The following is a 27,911-nucleotide window of genomic DNA, read 5'->3' on the forward strand; positions in this document are numbered from 1 at the left end:
GCCTTCATGGAATATCCGTGTCATTGAACTTCCGTGTCGGGGCATTTTTGTCAAAGGCTATGGATGTTCTATAGTGTGTCAGTATGAAAGTCCAAGCTGTAGCCTTAAAGAAAAAAACCGATTTGGGCGCGCAAGGTTGTACATCCGGGATTTAGTCTGGCACCACGGAAAAGAAGTAACCTATATGTACAGTAAAACGGCCAGAATCTGGGCTTCCGACTTGCATTGCATGTATTTTTTACATGGTCTTCACGGAAGACGCTCGTTGTTGTAAGTGTGAATTAAACGCCATTTTTCTTCGCATTTATTGTAGATTTGTTGGTTTCTTCGAAGAAATATTGAAATCTAGTAACTGCATAGCACTAATAGTAATACTATAGCGTAAAATAATATGGAGCACTTTTTTAATATAAACATATTGTGTTAAATTATTTGGTACCTTGGTTGGTCTGTCCATGGTTTTTGTCTGTTGTCTGTCATTTAATATGTCAATGTCATGTCAATGTCTATTTCATTTTTATTAACTTTGAATGATGACATGTTAATGTTGTTCGTTTCATTTCTGTGGATTATGTCGATTTGATGTTTCACAGTAATATGCGCCATACATGCCATATTGTTCATGGGGCAAAAAGAACACACGTTGCTAGACGCGGGCCCATTTTGGAAAAAAACACATGATGACTTGAAAGCGCTAAAGTTTTCCATTGGAGATGCCTACTCATCAACGGCGCGCGTGTAAAATCGCGCTGTCGGCAAGATTGCAATATTACCGTGGAACACCTTACGGTCTCCGTGTGTATGCGCCAACAAAAGAGGGCACGTTTTTACCACTTTTGAGAACCCTTTGGAGTTTGGGCAGGACACCGTGTGTGCGTGCGTACTGTACTGGTTCCTACTATTTATTTACTAGGCTAATCCTGAATTTGCACAAACTGACAATGCTAAGCCATATCATCTTCACGCATGAACATCAGGTGTCGTCGGTGTACAAATGCATTCAAATTTAACATTCGGAAAAACCCTCTATTTGAGTGGTTCAGTAGGCCTAGATTGATCAGAAGATGTGCATGTATATGTCAGGAGTCCATACCATTAATTACAGAGTATGCCAATAGTAACTTGTGGATTTGTTCGGCTTTTAAGATTGGATAACTGTTGACAACGACCACTATGGCAGCGCCAACAGCCCCCTCTGCACCTCCATCCTACGATGAAGCCACAGTGGGCGCCACTGACCCAGCCTACCCTCCCTCACAGCCAGGGTACCCTCCCCAGGGCTACGGCTACCAACCCCAAGCGGCTTACCCACCCCAGGGCAGTGCTCCTTACCCACCACAGGGCAGTGCTCCTTACCCACCTGGTGAAGCCTATCCACCAAGCACAGCATATCAGCCGCAGCCACAGCCACAGCCACAGCCGCAAGCAACCACCGCTAGCTATGGTGAGTGTCGTCATTGATGTGGATAAACATGCTTAAACCTCTAGAAATTTGCCACATTAACTCTTTCGCTACGGCGAGCCGCTGACAGCGGCGCACAAAAACTGTACATGTCGTACGGCAAGCCGCTGGCAGCGGCTCGGTGACGTCACTGTTAATAAACAAGGGTATCCCCATGACGTGTGCCTTATTTACATAATTTATATTGTATAATCTCTGACCCTAGTTTGAGCCGCTGCCAAGGGCTCTCTGTCTCGCCGGGGTCTGCTGCAGGTTATTTTGAGCAGGTTGTTTACAGAGAGACATTTAAAGATGGCGGCGTCCACATCGACACACGGCGGAATTTCCAGCGATTTATTACGTACAAACGTGAACAAATCGAGAAATTAAATTCAGTAGCGAAAGAGTTAAGCATTTCACACTCTTGTCTCAATTATCGAGTTGAATTCAGGCGATTCAAAATGCAGTGCACCACCAAGAGTTTGCCATGGAGAGTCCATTTTTCAAGTTTACGGTCGACAAAACATGGCCCATTTGAATGAGTGTCAGTAGACAACTCGAGCTAATTTGTTATAGATTGGAGCATTTAGCGTGCTGCTGCCTTACCAAAAAAAATTTCTTATACATGTATTACACATTCATAGACTAGCATCATAGACTGTAGTTGGAAACAACAATCAGTATATGTACAAGTTCAGAAAATGTTGTGTAAAATAACTCTTTGCCGGTAATTAGATCTAAATAGTGCATTTCTGAATGATCACAACGTTTCAGTCTTTAAGTAAAGTTTGTCATGAAGAAATGTCTGGCTTCTTTTGGCGAATCCACTACCACTTTTGAGCACAACTCGCCTCCCCCTTCAAGAGAAACGATAAAAGTGCAGTGCACTTTTTGCTTGTCCTCATCAAGGACAAACCTTGTCTCCTCTTTGAACCAACATGTGTCTCACAGATTGACGGACTCACAGACTGGGTTACTTGTCAGCTGCGAAGTGTTATCGTACGGGATGACCCATAACAAAATGAAGGGATAAACCTGGCGCATTGTGTAGATATTGTGTAGTATAGCCGTTCTGAATCACCTCAATAGAATATTTTGCACTCTGGGACCAGCTTTGCTAGACTTGCCTAGTCTTGTTGTTGACGATTGTTTTAACTGGTCCCCATGCAGGTGTGTCTGTTGAAACTCCAAGGGGGGAAGCCTGGTCCCCCAACACAGGAAGTAAGCACTATACCCATGTGTGATTTGACCCTCCTTTGTCAATTATGTGTGTCTCTAAATGTATCTTCATAACCCCATTATTGTCATTTTATTATATTTTTGACATTAAATACTTTTGTGTGTGCAAGACGTGGACCATATTTTAAAAAAATGTGCTTTGATTGATTTTTTTTTTTTTATATGTGATTGATATTGCTTCATTTCGTCATGTCCGTGCAACATGGTTGTATCTCCTAAAATGGGTCGTACAGATACGCGTGTTTCAGAATGTCAAAAGTTGTATCTCACTTGAAAGAACCTGGGTGTATACAAAAAGTTAACGGACGTCAAGATATGACCTGCTTGTACGGAAAGTAGTCTCGCGAGATACGACTTTGTTGCAGAATGGAGTTACAACCTTGTTGCACTGAAGCGACGATTTACATGATGACAAAAAAAACAGTTAATCGGTAGTTTGTCACAGTTTTTGTCATAACATTGAACATATCCGTTTGGTGTTTTAATTAAGAAAATTCTTAAATGTACAAAATTCATCAAATCCATCAAGACAGTAGTCCACCTCATCCTCCATGCGTACATAAGAGAGAGATGAAGTCCATAGAATTTACATCATTGGGAGGTAGTCAAACTCGGTCAACAATGAGGGGCCAGTAATGTTGCACATCTTCCTCAAAATAAACCATGTTGTGTTTGCTTTCTTGCACCTCATACATTTTTAACTTAATTCGAAGTAAACAAACTTCTTAAAGGTTTTTGTATATGGTACAATCATTAACCTCACTGACATTGGCTTCTGTGGCACAGGTGGGAGTCTGGGAGCTAATCTTGAAGTACTGCTTCCCTTGTACCGACCCGTTGGGCAATATTATGTGTGTCCTGCATGCAGCATAGCTGGCTTTAATTCCCTGACACATTGGAAATTGGGAATTTCAACCAATGAACAAAGGGCGTTTTATGAATATGTATGAGGTGCAGTACGGGTAAATAACCCTTGCCAGACTCAAAAGTAAGCAGTTACATAACGTACAAGAGCACATGCTTGCTGTCACTGTGTAAATGTGATATACTTTATTGACTGCATTTTGTGTGTGTGTGACGTGTCACTGTGTTTTGTCCCTGTACATGCATCAGATGTGATTTTGTAACAGTTTGCCATGTGGAGCATTAACCAGCAACATCTCAGTCGTTAGCAACATTGCTAAACAATAATTCACTCTTATTAACATAGCTATAGTGAATACGAGCAGACAACATGGGAATTTTAACTGTACAGGAATTCACTACTAAAATGGCAAATGGTTCAACTTTTCAGGGACCTCGCCGTCTGACGATGTAGAGGGCTTCACAGCTGGAGGAGGCCTGACCGACAAGTCTGTCAGACGCAAGTTTATCCTCAAGGTAAGCCCGATGTGGTCTAGCGGTACGTGTGGTCTAGCTGTAGAGCATAGGATTCATGATTGAGAGATTGTGGGTTGGAGCCCCGCCGTGGCCATGCGTGTTGTGCCCTTGAGTAAGGCGCTTTACCTCAATTACTCCTCTCAACCCAGGTGTTAAATGGGTACCGGCATTATTCAATGCTGGGAAGGTAACAGACTCGCTGTGGAGGAGGTGTGGCGATCCCCCACAGCAGCATTTCGTGGACTCGAATCTGGCCCAATCGCTTCGAAAGCACTCCGTTCCTGTGAACACAGGTTCGTCCCTTTACCTTTACCTTAACCTTAAGCCCAATTGAAGTGATGCCGGGGGTTAACAGCTGTGAACAAAGCAGCTCAGCCATTTCAGCCATGTCTAGAATTTGTTGAACAAATTGTTCTCCATAAGCACAATATACTCAAGATGGATTTCAAGAATTTTTGAGCAACTGACCGAAGGAGTGTAGCAGTAGGTGAAGATCAAAAGGGAATGAAGAGACTGGATTGGAGCAGGGGGAAGGACCAAAGGAGGAGTGTGATGAGAGGGATGGTGCAGGGCGCAGGAACATCTTGGAAGAAGAAGATGACAGTTTTACAATGGCTGTTGCCAAATTTCCCGTAATAATAATTATACATTACATTTATAAAGCGCTTTCTACGGGTGTTTTAAACCACTCTCTGCGGGTGTTTCAAACCGCTCTCTGCTGTGTGAATAAGTATGTTTTTTACTGGGTTTATAATGAGTTTATCGAGGGTGAGTCTCGGATGTGTGGGGGAAGCCTGTTCCACAGTGTAGATGCAGCCACTGCAAATGCCCGCTGACCGTAACGAGTTTAATAGTTTAAAAAACAGCTATTCGTCATCAGTTATCTTAATTTCGAATGGAAAATCACATAGACATGATATGACGTGGCTCATTATGTTAAACACGACGAGCCATTTTAGTACTTAGGTGAGTGAACATTCACAACTAGTTTGCTTTCTGGCCAATTCTGATTACTTCCCAAAAAAATGACTTGATTTTACAAACAAATTTGTTTTCCTTTGTGCCAGGTCTATCTGATTCTGACCGCTCAGCTTGCTGTCACCTTTGGAACTGTGTGCCTTTTCGTCTTTGTGTAAGTCATTAGGCCAAGACATGTCCCAGAATTTTTATTCAAATATAATTGTTTTTTTAGTGGAATTTTAGTCAGTTTACAAAGTGTAGTGGTATTATTATTATTATTTTTTTTTTTAATAATGTTTCGATGTTTTTATTGTATGCGAGCTTTTTAAATCACCCCCGTGGGAAATAATAAAGATTTAATACTTGACTTGACTTCATAATACCTGTGTAGATAATAAGTTAAGTTTCTGTGCGAATAACAGGAGGGGATGTTTCATTTCACAATCTTGTTACCACAAAGTTCATCACATACTGTAAACGTGTTTAGCCATTTAGAATCAACTGCCTTGGTTTGCCTTTGTTTCCCAACAGGGAGCCCGTGAGGTATTATGTTCGAAACAACCAGGCCGTCTATTGGGCATCATAGTAAGTCCTTTCAGTATATAACAGACTCGTTGCGAGTGATGTCTCAGCTTGAAGGGATGTGCATAACTATAGACTCCGTACACGACCAGTAGGGGCACTTTGTGATCACATTCCAGTACCCCAATGGGACAAGGGCTGATCCAGAACACAATTTTGGGGGGGGGGCCAAAAAAAAAAATTTGTCCCCCCAAAAAGTGGGTCAAAAAAATTACGGCGTGGGGTTCGGGGCCCGCTTAAGGGCCCCGAAAATTGTTTGGATTCTAGATGCTCTGTGGTGCGATCTGAGGCAATTTCTGACCACTTTAACCAATGTTTTTTTGAGGAAAAGATGGTGGTGTACTCATTGCCTGCCTTTATTGCGATGTCACATAAAAAAAAAAAAAAAAATTGGTTTCGTTTTGGGGGGGGGGGGCCATGGCCCCCCCCCGTGGATCCGCCCTTGCAATGGGATGGACACACAGTGTGTCTATTGGTTTACATGCACTGCGTGAAGCATGCATCCCCTCCCCCAGTCCCACCCACCCCTCACCCCACATGAATGTTCAGTGATTCAGCCAAGATTGATCCATCGACAAAACCCATCCCAGCGGTTATATTTCCTTTACTTTTTGAGGCGGATATTGTAATTCAGTTACAATAAATACGTAAAAGGTCTACTCCTGCCCATCGCACGTGAACAAAAGCAGTTTCCTCCAATATGGCTGCCACGCAAAAGGTCTGTATTGGAAATGTCAGAATCACACAATGATTATTCAGACACAAAAAACCTTACAGTCACAGTCCCCCCAAAAAGTTAAAAATATTTCCTCATTTTCTGTGGAGAAACGCAGCAACGACACACTGCCAACCAAATCCCCTAGGTGCATGTAGAATATGAAGTTTGGCCAAAAATGCAAAAAGGAGGAAGAAAAATGAGATGTTTGCTCAATCAAAGTTACTGTGATATTATTTTATGTTAATTTGCATTTTCCTTTCATTGTTTGCCACAGTGGCGTCTTCCTGTTCGTGTATATCGTGCTGGTGTGCTGTGCAGATTTCCGTCGCAAGACACCCCACAACTTCATTGCTCTCGTCATCTTTGTAAGAGATAAGACTTTCAAATTATTTTTTCTTTTCATTTCTTAGTCAGTACTTTTAGCACCACTTTTCTTGGGTTCCAGATTTGAATTGAAAGTTTACGAAGGAAAAAAATATTGTATTCATTTTATTGAAATAGACTTTCATAACTGGCTTCAAGTAAGGTTTTGCCCTTCACCGACTTTTTTTAAACACTGTATACTCAGTGTGTTACCTCCCGAGTGAAAGTTGGAGAAATCACTCGGGTGGGACTCGAACCCACGACCTCCTGCTTTCTAGTGCAGATGTCTTACCACTCGACCACCGAGCTAACGGTGTTTAAAAAAACGTCGGTGAAGGGCAAAACCTAATTTGATTTATATCACCCCGACGCAAAAATTCCATCTTATAATGGCTTCAAGTAGCTACTCTGCTCATGTTTTTTTTTTTTAACTTGTCAAAGTTCTTTTGTGTTATCTATAATGCTGTTTAAGTTTTATATAACTTTCTAGTTTAATTTTAATAATAGTAGTATTCTGCCAACTTTTAATTCTGTTCATTAAGTGAAGCCCATTTTACAGATAATCCCAAACTCAACTTGTAGGCAACCCGTTTCTCCCAAAAGGGACTTTCAAACCTGCATTCAAGGCAAAATTTTACTGAGTCAATTTTGCTAACTAGACTTAAGAAAGCTTGAGCTGGTTACTGTCCTTCCATGGTATGCTTGGTAATCTAGCTGCTTAGCTTTGTCACTTACACTCATTTTAGACTGGTTTTCCAGAGTAGTCAAAAGATGTGAATTAAGTACATGAACAGTTCAATGTTTGGTGCACTTAGGAGCAACTAGTTGTATTTTGAAAGATAAACTGTTGCGGTTGTGTGGAAAGATTCAAGAATTCTAGCCAATGCAAAATTAAAACTGGAAAACAAAGTCTACTGGGTCAACCTGAGTTGCTCCTAACATCAGTTGGTTGTTCCCGATTGCATCTGAAATGGGCGTTCCACTCGGTTTGATTTTTATTTCGTTTGTCTTGCCTCAACAGACTCTTGCGCTCTCCTACATGACTGGTACCATCTCTAGGTAAGCAATCATCTTTAACTTTCACTTCAATCATCTCTTATTGATTGTCCCTTGCATAAAGGCATATAGGATCATTTGCAAACACTCAAAACAAACTGCCAATATATATTAGGAAATAGACAACTTGATTGTAAGTTTAGGTAAGTAATGGTGTGAATCATCTTGTGAAATTGTGACAGAGCCGTTACTAAGGCACTCCCTGTGACCCATGGGTTCTGTGCAATACGGATTCCATGAGCTGTACTTTAACCCTAACCCCCTAGGCCCTTGTTGCTTACAACCATCCTCAATCCTCAAAAATCCTCCAAAATATTTCAACTCCGCCTAAATTTTTCAAAATTGTCAGACAGTCCTGCCTCAAAATGCATTCATCCTCAATCCTCCAAAATCCTCCTCATCCCAAAACTTTGCACTCGTGTTTAAATGAAGGATAAAAACCAACACCAAATCCTTCAAAATCATCAGACAGTCCTGCCTCAAAATGCATTCATCCTCAATCCTCCAAAATCCTCTTGTGCTTCATTCACCATTCATCCTCAATCCTCCAAAATCCTCATGTGCTTCAATCACCATTCATCCTCAATCCTCCAGAATCCTCATTTGATTCAATCACCATTCATCCTCAATCCTCTAGAATCCTCCAAAACCGCCAGGAGGATTTTGGAGGAGTGAGGTGGGTTAGGGTTAACGGTTGAAAGTGAACAGTGTGTTTTCATATTTTCCAGCACAGCTGAATAGAATGCTGTTGGCTATAAATTAACAGCCCTTAAATCGGTCCATTTCATGAGATTACGACAAATGTAAATGACCCGATGTACCTTTAAATTCCGTCAAGCTTTTAAGAACACTGAAAAATGTGTTCTGGATCCAACAGGGTTTTCTCTGGAAGTCTTTACATGACATGTAAGTGTCTTTTAGTTTTAAGAAGATTGCTCAATTTTTTTTGACAAACTTGCCTGTAGTTGGAGATGCTGAATGTTGTCTGTTTTGTTTATCTCAGTGTGTTAGAGAACTTCAATCCTGGTTGGTCACAAACAAACTCAAGATGAATCCAGACAAGACAGAATTTTTTCATCGCAGCCTCACCCACTCACTTCAAATGTCTCCAAAACATCACCTTCGATCTCAACGGCCGTGTAATTCATCCTTCCTTGTCAGTCAGAAACTTAGGAGTTGTTTTCGACCGATACATGAAGATGTCAAACCGCATCACTCAACTCTGCCGATCCTTAAACTGGCATATCCGTAACCTTAGTCGGATCAGGAAGTTCCTTGACTTTAATGCCTGCCATAATGCAGTCCGCGCCTTCTTTCTCTCCAAATTAGACTACGGCTGCGCCTTGTATCCTTTGGCAATTTAGCGCTCTATAAATCCAGTTATTATTATTATTATTATTAGTTCCTAGAGTATTATGTTTTCATTTTTTAATTGCAGTTTCTACTACAACGAAGGCAATGGCGGAGGCAGGGTTGTTCTGATTGCCATGGCGATTTGCGCTGTAAGTTTCTGGTTGACCCTTTCTTTTCTGCTGTAGGATAAACAGAGAAAGCTTTGCATTTTGATGTACATCTGTTTTACATAGGGCTGTGCATCGGAACCAGGTACTAGAGTACCCGACCGCCGGTGTCAGGAACCAGTTCCAGATTATGGAATCTGGAACCCATAACCAACTTAACAACTTATTTAGTAACTTCTCAGACAATGAAACTAAAAGGTTTCAAATGTCATTTGTAGGGAATTTTGAAAATGAAAACCAGGCTACATGGAAAAACAAAACACATTTTATGCTTATGATGCTCGCGAAACTGCAGTTTTTCACCATAAAGCTATAAAGCTCACTGTACTTACATGAATTGCTGCATTGACACACTGATGTGGAGGTATTATCGCATAGTATTTATGTTTATGAACAATGTGAACAGAAAACTTCCAAGGTTTGAATTGTTGGGTTGGGTTTCTTAAACGGGTACCCGGGTACCCTTTGTTTTCAATCGGGTACCAGGTTCCCGCACTACCCATAAATGCACACCCGTAGTTTTACTGGGCTTGCAGCCACTCTGGATATCAGTCAAAACCATTTCTTTCAGAGGGGGTAAGCATGGGCATCACACTGTTCTCAATTCAAACCTCAATGTTTTTGTGCTGTTCCTTTTCCAGGGTGTGACCATTGGCATCACGCTCTTCTCAATCCAGACCAAGTATGACTTCACCTCGTGCGGTGGATTCCTGTTCATCTTTGCCTGGTCTCTCTTCCTGTTTGGTTTCATTGCCATCTTCACTTACAGTCAGGTGAGTAATGGGCCTAAGAGAGTATCGTGCCCAAATGAGTGCCAGGCCCAAGTGATATCTGGGCCCAAGTGAAAACCACGCCCAAATGAGTACCAGGCCCAAGAGGGTACAGGGCCCAAGATGAGTACTGGGCCCAAATGAGTACCATGCTCAAGCGAGTACCAGGCCCAAGTTAGTTCTGGGTCCAAAAGAAAACCAGGTCCAAGTGAGTACTGGGCCCAAGTGAGTACTGGACCCACATGAGAACTGAGGCCCAAGTGAGCACTGGGTCTACATAAGCACTGGGCCCACATGAGCACCTGGCCCAAGTGAGTACTGGGCCCGATTTCGTGGAGCTGCTAAGCACAAAATATCGCTGAGCAAATCTGTATGCTGAGCCAATGAAAAATCGCTGGGAAGCTGTGACAAGCAGTATTCATTGCTTGACATTTTGGCTGGTAACCTTGTTTTGCCGGCTGAGTGCTTTTTTTGCGATTAGTAAATTTCTGCTCTTAGCAGGTCCATGAAATTGGGCTCAGTTCCTGGTTGTTCCCAGAGTTGTAATGACTCGAGTCAATGACTCGACTCGAGTCCGACTCGAGTCAAAATTTTTGGTGACTCGACTCGACTTGAGTCCCTATGGGTAAATGACTCGACTCGACTCGAGTCACTGCAAGCAAATGACTCGACTCGACTTGAGTCCCTCATCAAAAGACTCGACTCGACTCGAGCGAATGCTAATAAGCCTCGAGTCCCAAAAATAAAAGCAAAATTTTGCGAAAAGTATTTGCAAAGACTTACAAGGCAAATTTTATGTTCATTTACAAACATACAACGTGTCACAGACTCCCACCTTATGGTTCTGGAATGCACAAAATACTATTCAGGAACCGGATTTTAACACATTTTCCAATTCGTTGTTTCATCATTGGCTTTGGGCGATTTCTTATAAAGCCTCTTGGATTCGAACGCCGGCTAAATTTATGCCCTCCTTTTATACATTTTGGTAAATAGTGTTAAAATATTCGTGACTCGAATTGACTCGACCTAAATATTTGACTCGACTCGATTCGACCTTCTTGACCTAATGACTCGACTCGACTCGAGTCACTTCTTTAAAATGACTCGACTCGACTCGAGTCACAAAAATCAGTGACTCGTTACAACTCTGGTTGTTCCCTTGAGCTCCAGCCTCAGGCATATATTGCTGTCAAGAACTTTTTTCTGAAGTATACGGCCAACTACTAAGCTGTTTATGGGTCCAATTTCATAGTACTGGGTAATGGTTGGGAGAAAGCCCCCCCAAGTGACGTCCTAGCCTGATTTTGAAGCAAAGGTTTTGTCAGTGTAAGTAAGCAAATAAATGCTGTATGCCTGAACTTGTGAGTTGATTTCGTTTATTTTTTGTTTCCCTTTGTCATTCAGATCCTGTACACTGTGTATGCATGGCTGGCCGCCTTGCTGTTCAGCCTGGTAAGTTCTTTCATGATTTATGATCAAGTTGACATTTGTGCCTCGTGATGCCCTCTGTTGGTGCCCAACTTGCCATTGTGGAATAGTTCCTGGCAATTGGAGCTCATGCTTGTGCGACTGGGCACAATATAAAACATGGACCTAATTCTTAACTTGGAATTGGATGTGTGACTCTCTTAATCATATCCCTTTAATGGTGAAATAGAGAAATTTGAAAGACCCTTGAGTGCTATATTGCTGCTGTGTATGCACACACTCAGCCTTTAGTCAAGGCGCGCGCTTGGCTACCCGGATGCATGGCACCCTGGATGCTCGCACAAAAAGAGGCCAGTGTGAGTGGCAAAGCCACGAGTACCTTTACTATCTCGCAGAGAACGCTTATGTTCTCTTTACATTTATCTACCGATTTGGTAGAGAAATTGTCATGCATAATGCATTACATGTTGTGAATATAGACCAATAGTCCCCTAGGTACATGTAGATTGAACACTCAGGTGTGCTCAGATTTTTTGGCACATTTATGGACACACATCAAAGACTGGACAGGAAAGAGCTTTGTATATGCCAAGTGTCTGGCTCAGGACAGAACAGCTTGGAGGCAGGAGATCAAGAGATGTGTGAGAGTGGTAGCCAATCGTCACGTGTGACGGCGGCTGCAAGCAAGCAAGCATGTACACACAGAAATCGGCACACAACAAAATGCAATCTGAATATGCAGTTGACTGTCGAATAATCAAAGTTTTGGTACATTCGGAAGATATCTTCTCTACACAGGCTTGAAACAGCTTGAAGACACATTGAAAGTATGGCTCTTGTGAGTAGGCTGCATGGAACCATCTTCGTTTGTCTACTTTTTCTGCTTATACATGTAGTAGTAACTGGTATCATAATCTCAACTTGACTCATTGTAACCAACTGTTCAGCCAAGCTGTTGCTGTGTCCAAATTTAATGACTGTGTTGCCAGCAGTAACAAAAGGGAAGTGGTGTCATCTGCTTTCAAAAATGCAAGTGTAATTGCAAGTCGTAACCAAGTAATTCTACTGCACCCTTTGTCTCTTCTTCCTCCTAGTTTCTGGCTTATGACACCCAGCTTCTGGTCGGCGGAAAGCGCTACCAGTTGAGTGAAGAGGAGTACATCTATGGCGCCCTCAACCTGTACATAGACATCGTGTACATCTTCCTGATCATTCTGTCCCTTGTTGGGGGCGGCAGTCGCTAAACTCCGCCCACTGAAACCCTCCCCCCTCCCCACAATGGAGGCATGGTCACACCCACAACCGTAAGTCCCATTCATGGATTACGTAAGATCTTAGATGTTGTACAATGGAACTTACATTGATTAGGATTTGAAGCAGTAACAGATAATGGTGCACTGTGCTACAAGAGAAGTTTGGTGTTTGGAAATTTATTTGTCAAGAAAAGGTGAATACAGAAAATAAGACCACCCAGGGTATTCTTAAACTTATATGTAAGTTGAAATTTAAGGGATTCGGCTCCATAGATTAAAGGGAATTGCTTCATGGAGTTAACATCTGGATTGCAAATGCAGGATCAAGACAATTTGAATTGGACCATGATTTGTTTCAAGTTGAACCGTCATTTTTATTTTCACGAACAAAAGTATGCTTTCAGTTGCTTTTTGTCTTCAAGCAAAAAATTGCTCAAAATTGCAAGTGGGGCGCATAGCAACTAATCTGTGGATATTTCAGCTCAATGAGTACTATACACTTTGAGAAAATATACATATATGCATAAATTTGTATGTCTTGTAACTGGATTCCTTTGCTAATGCAGTAAAAAAAGTTTGCCCGTGAGCACATTTTTTTAAAACTACCTTCAATGATCGTTTCCTTCTGAGTAATACCATTTCAGGCGGAATAATTTCAAAATATTTTTTGGTACCAGCCCTATCTTCACTTTGAGGAGTGATTTTTTGGTAATTAGTGGTTTTCTTTTAAGTAAATCACAAAAGATTTCAACGGTAAATTCATTGAGTATCAATTGTAATGTCTGTTGATGGTGTAATATTTATACCGATGTGCATGTAGACGCCTACAATGTAAAGTGTTTTAAATCGTCCTTCATTAAATCTCGACAAATTTTCAGATAAGAAAGTTGTAAAATAAAACTTTATAGTTATAAAAAGTACAAATTGTCGTATCCATATATGTTATACTGTTATCATTGATGTGCATCGTGTACCTGTGAAATGTTTACAAGAAGCATGAATTGTTCCATTTCACATACATTGTACAATGTTTCTATATTTTGCTGTTAAAGATAGGGATAAGTGGCTTATTTTTGTGCAAATTATGTGACATATTTTATTGCTGTATATTATATATCTTTCATAAGTAGAGGTTTCTCTTGTTGCAATGTGTAACTATGGTTTATCCAATGTATGGTGGCTGCTAATTGGGGAAAATGTTCTATTACATATAGCTTGAATTTGACTGGTCCTACTGTGTTGCGTAAGTCTCACTTACCGTAGGCCCAAAAAGTGTCAAAAAAGTAGGCCCAAAATAGGATTGATTGCTGATGCATGAACAGTACAGGTCGCTTGCAAAATTGGACATTAAACAGCAGTTGGGATATAATTGTTGCTGCGTGTGTCTTTTTAAAATTATTAGTAGTGCAAGTGACTTGCAAATTTGGACATGAAAAAGCAGTAGGGACAATTATCCCTTGGTTAGCCTGGGCTGACATGAATTTCACACAGATGAAGAACACAGATGTGAGGATATATTCTTGGAAGGGACCAAAATTTGGAAAGAATTAAACGGTGAAAATATAACTACGTGTATTGATTTGTCCAAGAATATTGAGTGTTACATATTGTATTGAAAATTTCGTAAGTTGAAAATTTGTTCAAAGACTTTTTTTTTTTTATTGAGGTGGTGAGCTTTGGTATGTTGCAGGGTTTTGTTGTTGCCTTTTTATGTTTGTTGTTGCTGCGTTTATGTAAACTGTAATGTGGGATCGAAAGATAATCTATGCGGGAATGTAATTATATAGAATTATAGTAGAGACTTTTAATTGTAGTGGAGAATTTTAATGGACTTATTATGTACGTACATGTAACGTAGACAGTTTAAACAGTTTTGCGATTGCACCCGATGCAGCTTGGCACAGTAAGTTTCACACAAACCCGACGGCGATTCCAGTAGCATTTGCAACAATCTTAACAAAATCGTTCCTTGCTGACTGGGAAAAAGTCAACATTGCTGGAAAAATAATTTCGAAAGATTTTAAGTTTTACAGCAGCAGAGTTCCCAAGTAGCCTTCTTTGTATTATATTCACATTAATGGTCTTTCAATTCTTTCTGGTTGAAGTTCAGTAAATTAATTTGCACGATTTAAACATTGAGTTAGGTCTGCTTTAAATTGACAAAAAAAACCTACAATTTGTATATAAACGTCAACCAAGGACTTTCTTAGCTGAGGGGTCAATTTGGAAAGAAAGGTTTTACACTGGCAGTCGCATCATCTATACATGAGTTATGAAGTAAACATGATTATGGCGCACGGGAGATATGGAGATTTAAAATTAAAAAAAACTGGTTATGTTTGGTTCCTACAATCAAACCTGCGTCCGCAGGGGTGTCAATGGGGGGGGGGGGGGGGGGGGGGAATGTCCCCGCCCACCCTCGAAAACTATGATACATTGAGAATATGCTAGAGAAAGTACAAGGATTTTGAGAGCTTGCGCCCTCTAGAACAAATCCTGGCGACGCCCATGTGAGCCGGTCCATTGGGTGGCCACTGTCTCTTATCTCGTTATGCGTATTGCAAATAAGAATAATAATATCCATATACTGAACAATTAGTGAGGCATAACAAGCAATATATAATTGCATATTTATAGGCCTATATTATAATTTGTTGGAGTACATTTATAAAGAGTGTAGTTTTTGTGTATAGCGATTACAATACTTCCATGATTGGATTTTCTTGCTTTGTTCTCAGAGTGACATTAAACACCTAAAAGTCTTCACAATAAACTTCCAGACTGTGTCAACCTTTTTCATCCGTCGTTGTGATATTATATCGACTAAAGATAGAAATAAATGACTTGCACGTGTATATTCTAATTATTTTGTCTCTTGTGTAGTCATTGACGTATTTATTTAAATACTGGTTAAATTATTCCCTGTCATAAAATTGCAATGAACGGACTTGCCTTCATTGGTTAGACGCGTGATAACGGGCATTAATATCCGTTGGCATGTTAATCACGAATTTTCCAAGTGTGCCATTTTGTCAGGTTTTTTTTCGCATGACAACTAAAACTAAAACTAAGAACATTTAATTCAACAGAACATTTATTTCCATACCTTCAACAGTAATAATGACACAAGAATAATACATTTATGTAAACACTTAATGTAATGCTAAATGAATGTCACAAAAAGACGGAGGATACATACATATAGAAATAAATAGATAAATAATAATTACATGATATATACAAGATGAAGGCAGGGAGGCACTTTCAAGAAGCTGAGGCTTGTGCAAAAACGCCTTTTTTTTAATTTAAGAACATTAACGACTATTATTTTAAACATGTACAGCAGACAAAACACAAAACAGGATGATTAGGACAAGACTAAAACACCACAGAGACATATACTAGGACTGACAAAACACTAAATGGATTCCGAAAACCAAAACAGGTGGTATCAGGCCAAAAAAAAAAAGGCTCCGGTTTCTGGTATGGAGCTTGCCCAAAAAGTGGTGCGGCGACGCGGCTTCTTTTTTTTTTACCTGATTTGTTTGCTTCAAATGTCGGCTGATGACTGCAAATGGTGCCCGACTAAACTTAGTGCAAATATATGGGAGTCCAGAGAGGCCACATTAAGCTTATTCTCGACCATAACCCAATCTAAAAACACGTTAAAATTGTGCAGCAGCATGATTCCAGTCAAACCAGTGAGTTTGGCGGTTTTGAGACATCATATTTCATTGAAAAAAAAACTTTTTTCATTTTGCCGACGGGCATGGCTACGGCGACGCGCGCGCATACCAGAAACCGGAGACTTTTTTTTGGCCTAACCTAAGATAAAACAATTCCTTCAAAACAAAAATTGTTGAAGAATGGGGGAAAAAAAGAGTAACAAAATGAATAATAAAACTTTAAGCAAAACCATTCTTATGGCAGGTAAACTTCTTCCAAAATTGTTTTAAAATAAATACTTCAGGATACAACATATGGTTTTGTGCAGTTTTTGTCGTCAACATAGATGTAGCATTTACCCGGGAAATAAACGTCAAAATAATGTGACACCGTTTACGAGGAGAACACCGTTTACCCAAATCTCGTTTTTAAGTAGGCTTGTAGGTTTAGAGCGATGTGGTCCCGAACCGAAAAAAAAATGCGGCATTTCATAGTTCATTTTAAAGCTAAAGATATTGTGCCCGGCGTTAACATATGGTTATGTATCACTTAGGCCCTATCAGAATTCACTCACAAATTCCACTAACGAAGGATCATAAATATTCAAAAATATTATTAGCTGGCTTGACAGACTTCGAGACCAGACTTAGCCTTTCGCCCAGGCCATGCGGGCAAGTTAAGCCACGATGGCCTTGGTGAAAGGCTAGACCAGACAAATTTGATAGCCACCGTGTGCAGTGAAGCGGTTTTAAAAGCCGTCTGTGGGTATATTGTTGACAAGTATTCATGGTAACCCTAGCCTTTAGTCAAGTCCCACGTGCCTATACCCGGACCATCCGGACACGTCACGCACCCCGGATGCTGGCACGTAAAAAGACTAGCACGAGCGGCAAAGCCGCTCGTGCTAGTCTTTTTACGTGTCAGCATTTGGAGTGCGTCACGTGTCTGGGTAAGCACGTGGGACTTGACTAAAGGCTATGGTAACCCAGGAGTTTGGCTGAGTCGCTTGTGTGTAGGATCCGTGCATAAACAAAGTTTTTGGAGACAGTAACCCTGCAGTCATAAATTCTGTGTAACGATATGTTAAAGTTTTTTGGGGGAAATGTATAACTTCTACATGCTTTCACGGTTTTTGATGAAACTTTTGATGAAATGCAGTGACCCTTGGGTGGGAAGACCATTCTGTTCTTTTTAAGAACACAAAACAGGGATCGACCGCGGAAAAAGCCGACACATGCGGTCCGTGGACCACTTGTTTACTCTACATATTTTTAAAAAAAAAATATATATATATATATGCATGTACGGGACTACTGAAGGATTGCTATGCGCGCTAGATTTTAAATTGTGGATAAATTCATTCAAGGACGCGCTAATTACCATGTGCAATTACCATATGAAAATACCATATGCAATTACAATTCCAGACAGAACAGGATTCGGAGCAGCGATAAAAAAAATGTAAACAAAAAGCCACCGAATTTCTCAGTTCCGAAAAAAGTTATATTTCTGATACAATCGCACCCAAAGAAAAGATAACTGTGCCTTTCAATGTAATTTTTTATATATATTAAATATATATTTCTCAGATTTTGCTTTTGTGTTAAGTGCATATCATTTCATTGTGTTTTTTCCTTTTTTTCTTTTTTAAGCCTTCGATTTTGTAAAATTCATATTCATGAAAGGCCCTAATGAAAACCAGCTTTTTGCTGTTTGTGTTTACCCTTGATAAATAAAGGAATAAACAAATAAATAAATAAATAAATAAAATAAATTAAAATGACATTGAAAACGACATGAATAACACTGTTAAACATGCGCATCAGTCGTGATGGTTATAGATGCTACACTTATTTGGAAAGCCTGCACTTGGTTCGTTCTCTTCAACAAAATCGATGGGCTTTCTTCTTAACGAATCTTGACCTTTGAGTGGTTCATTCAAAAGAAAAAACAAATATTTTGTAAAATGTAGTTTGGTTGTCTGCAACCCTCGGAAATCACACTTATAATCACCTTGCGAGAACTGAATTGCTGTCGGGCCGTAATTAATTCGAAACTTGTAAAGTATAAGCATCGTGGACCGTTTTTTCGTCGATGTTCGTTCAGAAGCCACATATTTTTTTGCTAGAAATATAGCAATAAAACAAATCTATTTTCACTGTGAAACTTGAATATAGCACGGACAGTATAGGGCCTACATCTTTAAGAAAACGAGCAGTGTTAAATTGCGAGTGCATCCAACCTATTAAACAACTATAAGCTTACGTTTTCATGTTGGACTTGAATTACAGTTATACCCGCAGTGAACTTTGAACAACCGATTCCAATTTATATTTGCAAAAATGACATGGAAACGACATAGAAAATACATAGAATCCATTGAATATTGAGCCGTGTTATGAGAGCTAGATCGACAAAAACCTAGTGTGCATTACTATATATTATATAGGGCCAAAAAAAAAAGTCTCCGGTTTCTGGTATGCGCGCGCGTCGCCGTAGCCATGCGCGTCGGCAAAATGAAAAAGTTTTTTTTCCAATGAAAGATGATGTCTCAAAACCGCCAAACTCACTGGTTTGACTGGAATCCTGCTGCTGCACAATTTTAACGTGTTTTTGGATGGGGTTATGATCGAGAAGGAGCTTTATGTGGCCTCTCTGGACTCTCATATAAGTTGCACTAAGTTTAGTCGGGCACCATTTGCAGTCATCAGCCGACATTTGAGGCAAAAAAATCAGGTTAAAAAAAAAAGAGCCGCGTCGCCGCACCACTTTTTTGGGCAAGCTCCATACCAGAAACCGGAGACTTTTTTTGGGGGGGGGGGGCCTAGTCGTGGTATTAATGGTGGACATAGCTCGTCAAATACGCCGATGCCAAACAAACATGTACACACACACACACACACACACAAAAGAATTATATGCTTTTGACATGGTGCATGACTTCTAATTATTATCACACTGCTTTGAATGGGTATTGTGTGCATGGCAAACTCATCAGTGCATGTATTGTAGGCCCATACACACATTGAAGCCTTGTAATGCACAGCCGGCCGCGCCGCCAGTAGTGGAGTAAAATATAGTTTGATGATGTGTACGCGAACGATATGACTGTTGTGACTTTAATAAGTGAGCTTGTCTTACATACGCAGTGTGGACTTCCGAACAAAAGACGTCCACATAATGTAGGTAGCACCGACGTTGTGTGGACTTGCCCACGTCCACACAGTGTTTCCCCATTTCTGGAAAACAGGTTTAGAGGCATTTTTGGGTTAGGTTTATCTGTAGCAGAATGAAGAGAAACACTAAAGGGAATCATAGAAAAAAAATTGGGTTGAAAGAGTTTTCACAGTTTGAGAAAAATGAGTTTTTTCACTGGTTTTTCTTAACTACACGAAAGCAATGGAAAGTCCACACTAGTCATGTGAAACAAGTATGGGTGTGCATGCAGTGCATGCAAACCCCAATTGAAGCCAATAATAAGCGTCACACAAATTATTTTACAAAAATATGACATTCTTAGAAGCCCTCAGGTTATTTTGACATGGTGGAAAATAGAGGAGGTATCATAATTGTGTACAGTCGTACCCTGATAATTAAGAAGAGCACTGTTACTACAACAATCTGCTTATAACAAGGAAAATGTTAGGCCCCAAGTCTTTGTTGAGTGGTCGGGCACAACCCGACCACTCTTTGGATTTGTTGCGATTAATCTTTCTTTCTTTCTTTTTTCCCCTTTTTTTTTCCGGACAATACTTTTCCGCGGGTTTTCTCTTAAACGGTATATGGTATGAATTTGTAACTTTCAATATATATCGACCCCCATCCGAAGTGGTTCATATTACTCTGACGTCATGATTATGTCATCAGGTGTCAAATTACAAGTGATTTTAACTGAAAAGTGTCCAAATACTTTCACTTATAACTCTTGAACTAAACATTCAATGATGTTTGTATTCTGTAACCATTAATCGATTAAAAAATTTTTGTCGCGTACGTGAACTCGCTTGACCTTTACTTCCGGGTCTACCGGAAGGTCAAATTTAAATGAATTCAAAATGAAGACGTTAGCCTGAAATCAAAACAAAGCAACATTTCTTCCGAACGGTTCATGGTATGATCACAAAACCTTGTGTGAACTTGTACCTTGTTACGAAGATGTTATAATTTTGGTTACGCCATCATGAAGTCATCAGGTATAAATTACAAGCGATTTAAGGGCAAATTTTGACAAAATAGTTTGCGTATATCTTTTGAACTAAATAGAGTATCGTGTTCGTTTTTTCGTGAGGTTGTAGACTATGCCGTGAGGAACATTTCTTGTCCCCAGACACAAAACCGTTTGACCTTTACTTCCGGTGTTACCGGAAGTGCAATAAAAACTGAATATAGCTCAAAAGCGGAAGCATTTTACTACAGACACATATATTATAAAAGTGTTTAGTGAGGAATGCCAGACACAAAAACAGTGTGATTGCGTCATCATCCGGAAGTCAAAGTCGTTTGACCTTTCCTTCCGGGACTGCCGGAAGGTCAAAGTTAGGTGAATTCAAAATATAGAAATTAGCCTCAAATAAAAGGAAAACAAGATTTCTTCCCATAACCGATTGAAATCGCGCCTCACCAGTTTTCCTCACATATCTGAATGCTGAAAATTAATATTTCCACAGCGTGTAGCCACAAACTTTTCTGTCGTAAAGTCAGTGCACAATTTTATTATGCCCATGCAAAAGGAAAAAAAACATAAAAGCCATTTTATGATATGATTAGTACGGGGCTCTGGAAGTGCCATCTGACTTGTTCAGATACTGACTTATTTTATCTCCGGATGACGACAAAATACAGGCAAGATGACGACATCCTGAGATAATTTGTTAGGGGATGACGACATCCTCAAAGTAGGATGACGACATCTCGTCATAATTTAATATGGCATGACGACATCCTGAAAATAGGATGACGACATCTTTAATAAGACAATCTCTTCTGGCATGATGACATCCTGAGATAGTTTATTAGGGGATGACGACATCCTGAAAATAGGATGACGACATCCCGAGATAATTTATTAGGATGTGACGACATCCTGAAAGTAGGATGAGGACATCCTGAGATATCACGAGGTGCATTGAATCCATCTTGGAAACGCACATGACCTCTCATCATCAAATAAATACCATGAATATACAGCGATATGATAAATTTGATACAAGCCGCACGTCCACCTGTGCGTTTTCAAGATGGCTTCAATGCACCTCGTGATAAATTATGTCGTGATGTCGTCATCCTGCTTCCAGTTTAGCGTCATCCCATAACAAATTATCTCAGGATGGCGTCATCCTACTTTCAGGATGTCGTCATGCCATAATAAATTATATCAGGATGGCGTCATCCTATTTTCAGGATGTCGTCATCCCCTAATAAACTATCTCAGGATGTCGTCTTCCTCATTTTAGGATGTCGGCATCCCCTAATAATTTATCTCAGGATGTCGTCATCATATTTTAGGATGTTGTCTACCATAATAAATTATATCAGGATGTCGTCATCCTATTTTCAGGATGTCGTCATCCCCTAATAAACTATCTCAGGATGTCGTCTTCCTCATTTTAGGATGTCGTCATCCCCTAATAATTTATCTCAGGATGTAGTCATCCTACTTTTAGGATGTTGTCTACCATAATAAATTATATCAGGATGTCGTCATCCTATTTTCAGGATGTCGTCATCCCCTAATAAACTTTCTCGGGATGTCGTCATCCTACTTTTAGGATGTTGTCTACCATAATAAACTATATCAGGATGTCGTCATCCCCTAATAATATATCTCGGGATGTCGTCATCCTACTTTTAGGATGTTGTCATGCCATAATAAATGATATCAGGATGTCGTCATCCTATTTTCAGGATGTCGTCGTCCCATAATAAATTATCTCCAGATGTCGTCATCCTACTTTCAGGATGTCGCCATCCCCTAATAAATCATCTCAGGATGTCGTCATCTTGCCTGTATTATGTCGTCATCCTGAGATAAAATAAGTCAGTATCTGAACAAGTCGGATGGCACTTCCAGAGCTCCGTAGATTAGCATATGTTGCATAAACTCCAACGACGTTAGAGGCTCCGGCAAGTCTACCAATAGTCCCAACTGGTTGTATGCTTGAGTAGCCATCCATGCAGCACCAGATGTGCGCTTCCTGATAGGCCTACAAGTCTTGTCGAGGTAAAGCAACAAGTTCAACTGCAGGTTGTGTGATTTTCTTTGTGAAAAACACAGGGTAATGGATGCAGGGTAATGGGAGGGGTATTGTGCAGTTCAATTATGATTTAGTCATTGTAAACACAAGAAAATATGCCAGCCCGACCACTCTGCGTTTGTAACTCAACAAACGCGAACCTCTAGTTGTTCTTTGTTTTCCTTTGTTTTACAATACTGATAATACAAGGTACCTGTTGTAACAAGGTAAGTTTTAAAGTCCCAAGGACCTTGTTCATGATAAAGGTGTTCGACTGTATTTCACTTAGGAAATGTCACAAAGTTCCGTCCCTAAACAGGCTGATATAGTGACTGTTATACCAGGCCCGGATTATCCTGTAAGGTGCCTGGGGCCTACGAAAATTCAGGGACCTACGAAAAATTTGAAAAATTTCTGACCACTTTAACCAATATTTTCTTGTTTACTCTACATATTTAAAAAAAAAATATATATATATATATATATGCATGTACGGGACTACTGAAGGATTGCTATGCGCGCTAGATTTTAAATTGTGGATAAATTCATTCAAGGACGCGCTAATTACCATGTGCAATTACCATATGAAAATACCATATGCAATTACAATTCAAGACAGAACAGGATTCGGAGCAGCGATAAAAAAAATGTAAACAAAAAGCCACCCAATTTCTCAGTTCCGAAAAAAAGTTATATTTCTTATACAATCGCACCCAAAGAAAAGATAACTGTGCCTTTCAATGTAATTTTTTATATATATCAAATATATATTTCTCAGATTTTGCTTTTGTGTTAAGTGCATATCATTTCATTGTGTTTTTTCCTTCTTTTCTTTTTTAAGCCTTCGATTTTGTAAAATTCATATTCATTAGTTTATTTTAATGAAAAGCCCTAATGAAAACCAGCTTTTTGCTGTTTGTGTTTACCCTTGATAAATAAAGGAATAAATAAATAAATAAATAAATAAATAAAATAAATTAAAATGACATTGAAAACGACATGAATAACACTGTTAAACATGCGCATCAGTCGTGATGGTTATAGATGCTACACTTATTTGGAAAGCCTGCACTTGGTTCGTTCTCTTCAACAAAATCGATGGGCTTTCTTCTTAACGAATCTTGACCTTTGAGTGGTTCATTCAAAAGAAAAACAAATATTTTGTAAAATGTAGTTTGGTTGTCTGCAACCCTCGGAAATCACACTTATAATCACCTTGCGAGAACTGAATTGCTGTCGGGCCGTAATTAATTCGAAACTTGTAAAGTATAAGCATCGTGGACCGTTTTTTCGTCGATGTTCGTTCAGAAGCCACATATTTTTTTGCTAGAAATATAGCAATAAAACAAATCTATTTTCACTGTGAAACTTGAATATAGCACGGACAGTATAGGGCCTACATCTTTAAGAAAACGAGCAGTGTTAAATTGCGAGTGCATCCAACCTATTAAACAACTATAAGCTTACGTTTTCATGTTGGACTTGAATTACAGTTATACCCGCAGTGAACTTTGAACAACCGATTCCAATTTATATTTGCAAAAATGACATAGAAACGACATAGAAAATACATAGAATCCATTGAATATTGAGCCGTGTTATGAGAGCTAGATCGACAAAAACCTAGTGTGCATTACTATTATATAGGGCCAAAAAAAAAAAGTCTCCGGTTTCTGGTATGCGCGCGCGTCGCCGTAGCCATGCGCGTCGGCATAATGAAAAAGTTTTTTTTTCAATGAAAGATGATGTCTCAAAACCGCCAAACTCACTGGTTTGACTGGAATCCTGCTGCTGCACAATTTTAACGTGTTTTTGGATGGGGTTATGATCGAGAAGGAGCTTTATGTGGCCTCTCTGGACTCCCATATAATTTGCACTAAGTTTAGTCGGGCACCATTTTGCAGTCATCAGCCGACATTTGAGGCAAAAAAATCAGGTTAAAAAAAAAAGAGCCGCGTCGCCGCACCACTTTTTTGGGCAAGCTCCATACCAGAAACCGGAGACTTTTTTTTTTTGGCCTAGTCGTGGTATTAATGGTGGACATAGCTCGTCAAATACGCCGATGCCAAACAAACATGTACACACACACACAAAAAAGAATTATATGCTTTTGACATGGCAAACTCATCAGTGCATGTATTGTAGGCCTATACACACATTGAAGCCTTGTAATGCACGCCCGGCCGCGCCGCCAGTAGTGGAGTAAAACATACATGTAGTTTGATGATGTGTACGCGAACGACATGACTGTTGTGACTTTAATAAGTGTGCATGCAGTGCATGCAAACCCCCATTGAAGCCAATAATAAGCGTCACACAAATTAGTTTACAAAAATATGACATTCTTAGAAGCCCTCAGGTTATTTTGACATGGTGGAAAATAGAGGAGGTGTCATAATGTGTACAGTCGTACCCTGATAATTAAGAAGAGCACTGTTACTACAACAATCTGCTTATAACAAGGAAAATGTTAGGCCCCAAGTCTTTGTTGAGTGGTCGGGCACAACCCGACCACTCTTTGGATTTGTTGCGATTAATCTTTCTTTCTTTCGTTTTCCCCCTTTTTTTCCTGACAATACTTTTCCGCGGGTTTTCTCTTAAACGGTATATGGTATGAATTTGTAACTTTCAATATATATCGACCCCCATCCGAAGTGGTGCTTATTACTCTGACGTCATGATTATGTCATCAGGTGTCAAATTACAAGTGATTTTAACTGAAAAAGTGACCAAATACTTTCACTTATAACTCTTGAACTAAACATTCAATGATGTTTGTATTCTGTAATAAGATAGACCATTAATCGCTTAAAAATGTTTTTGTTACGTACGTGAACTCGCTTGACCTTTACTTCCGGGTCTACCGGAAGGTCAAATTTAAATGAATTCAAAATGAAGACGTTAGCCTGAAATCAAAACAAAGCAACATTTCTTCCAAACGGTTCACGGTATGATCACAAAACCTTGTGTGAACTTGTACCTTGTTTACGAAGATGTTAAAATTTTGGTTACGCCATCATGAAGTCATCAGGTATCAAATTACAAGCGAATTAAGGGCAAATTTTGACAAAATAGTTTGCGTATATCTTTTGAACTAAATAGAGTATCGTGTTCGTTTTTTCGTGAGGTTGTAGACGATGCCGTGAGGAACATTTCTTGTCCCCAGACACAAAACCGCGTGACCTTTACTTCCGGTGTTACCGGAAGTGCAATAAAAACTGAATATAGCTCAAAAGCGGAAGCATTTTACTACAGACACATATATTATAAAAGTGTTTAATGAGGAATGCCAGACACAAAAACAGTGTGATTGCGTCATCATCCGGAAGTCAAAGTCGTTTGACCTTTCCTTCCGGGGCTGCCGGAAGGTCAAAGTTAGGTGAATTCAAAATATAGAAATTAGCCTCAAATAAAAGGAAAACAAGATTTCTTCCCATAACCGATTGAAATCGCGCCTCACCAGTTTTCCTCACATATCTGAATGCTGAAAATTAATATTTCCACAGCGTGTAGCCACAAACTTTTCTGTCGTAAAGTCAGTGCACAATTTTATTATGCCCATGCAAAAGACAAAAACCCATAAAAGCCATTTTATGATATGATTAGTACGGGGCTCTGGAAGTGCCATCTGACTTGTTCAGATACTGACTTATTTTAACTCCGGATGACGACAAAATACAGGCAAGATGACGACATCCTGAGATAATTTGTTAGGGGATGACGACATCCTCAAAGTAGGATGACGACATCTCGTCATAATTTAATGTGGCATGACGACATCCTGAAAATAGGATGACGACATCTTAAGACAATCTCTTCTGGCATGATGACATCCTGAGATAGTTTATTAGGGGATGACGACATCCTGAAAATAGGATGACGACATCCCGATATAATTTATTAGGATGTGACGACATCCTGAAAGTAGGATGAGGACATCCTGAGATATCACGAGGTGCATTCAATCCATCTTGGAAACGCACATGACCTCTCATCATCAAATAAATACCATGAATATACAGCGATATGATACATTTTATACAAGCCGCACGTCCACCTGTGCGTTTTCAAGATGGCTTCAATGCACCTCGTGATAAATTATGTCGTGATGTCGTCATCCTGCTTCCAGTTTAGCGTCATCCCATAACAAACTATCTAAGGATGTTATCATCCTACTTTCAGGATGTCGTAATGCCATAATAAATTATATCAGGATGGCGTCATCCTATTTTCAGGATGTCATCATCCCCTGATAAACTATCTCAGGATGTCGTCTTCCTCATTTTAGGATGTCGTCATCCCATAATAATTTATCTCGGTATGTCGTCATCCTATTTTAGGATGTTGTCATACCATAATAGATTATATCAGGATATCGTCATCCTATTTTCAGGATGTCGTCGTCCCATAATAAATTATCTCCAGATGTCGTCATCCTTCTTTCAGGATGTCGCCATCCCGTAATGAATCATCTCAGGATGTCGTCATCTTGCCTGTATTATGTCGTCATCCTGAGATAAAACAAGTCAGTATCTGAACAAGTCGGATGGCACTTCCAGAGCTCCGTAGATTAGCATATGTTGCATAAACTCCAACGACGTTAGAGGCTCCGGCAAGTCTACCAATAGTCCCAACTGGTTGTATGCTTGAGTAGCCATCCATGCAGCACCAGATGTGCGCTTCCTGATAGGCCTACAAGTCTTGTCGAGGTAAAGTAACAAGATCAACTGCAGGTTGTGTGATTTTCTTTGTGAAAAACACAGGGTAATGGGTGCAGGGTAATGGGAGGGGTATTGTGCAGTTCAATTATGATTAGGTCACTGTAAACACAAGAAAATATGCCAGCCCGACCACTCTGCGTAGTAACTCAACAAACGCGAACCTCTAGTTGTTCTTTGTTTTCCTTTGTTTTACAATACTGATAATACAAGGTACCTGTTGCAATAAGGTAATTTTTTTTAAGTCCCAAGGACCTCGTTCATGATAAAGGTGTTCGACTGTATTTCACTTAGGAAATGTCACAAAGTTCCGTCCCTAAACAGGCTGATATAATGACTGTTATACACGGCCCGGATTATCCTGCAAGGTGTCTGGGGCCTACGAAAATGCAGGGACCTACGAAAAATTTGAAAAATTTCTGACCACTTTAACCAATATTTTCTTAGCAAAAGATACCTGTGTAATAGGCCCTGTAAATGAGACACACGAGTCCCCCTGCCCCCCCCCCCAAGGTTGACGCCCACGCACTATAAACTATTCACATTTCACAAGATGAAATTGCGTCGGGGTGATGTAAATC

General features: G+C 39.9%; 1 protein-coding gene across 2 annotated transcripts; it reads left to right on the forward strand.

Moving 5' to 3' along the window:
* The first annotated feature begins 165 nt into the window (after window positions 1-165).
* LOC119729756 (protein lifeguard 3-like) lies at window positions 166-15,576 on the forward strand. 2 transcript variants are annotated; one of them, XM_038202483.1, is made up of 12 exons: window positions 166-270; window positions 1,147-1,444; window positions 2,612-2,662; window positions 3,975-4,060; window positions 5,128-5,192; window positions 5,552-5,605; window positions 6,595-6,685; window positions 7,705-7,742; window positions 9,178-9,241; window positions 9,901-10,032; window positions 11,437-11,484; window positions 12,555-15,576. In XM_038202483.1, exons 2-12 carry the CDS (start codon window positions 1,174-1,176, stop codon window positions 12,702-12,704), a joined length of 1,050 nt encoding a protein of 349 aa, XP_038058411.1. In that variant the 5' UTR covers window positions 166-270; window positions 1,147-1,173; the 3' UTR covers window positions 12,705-15,576. The 2 variants fall into 2 exon arrangements, with proteins under 2 accessions (XP_038058411.1, XP_038058413.1); XM_038202485.1 differs by lacking the exon at window positions 2,612-2,662.
* Window positions 15,577-27,911: the final 12,335 nt, after the last annotated feature.

The sequence above is a fragment of the Patiria miniata genome, unplaced genomic scaffold (assembly GCF_015706575.1).
Source record: "Patiria miniata isolate m_02_andy unplaced genomic scaffold, ASM1570657v1 HiC_scaffold_21, whole genome shotgun sequence".
Classification (NCBI taxonomy): domain Eukaryota; kingdom Metazoa; phylum Echinodermata; class Asteroidea; order Valvatida; family Asterinidae; genus Patiria; species Patiria miniata.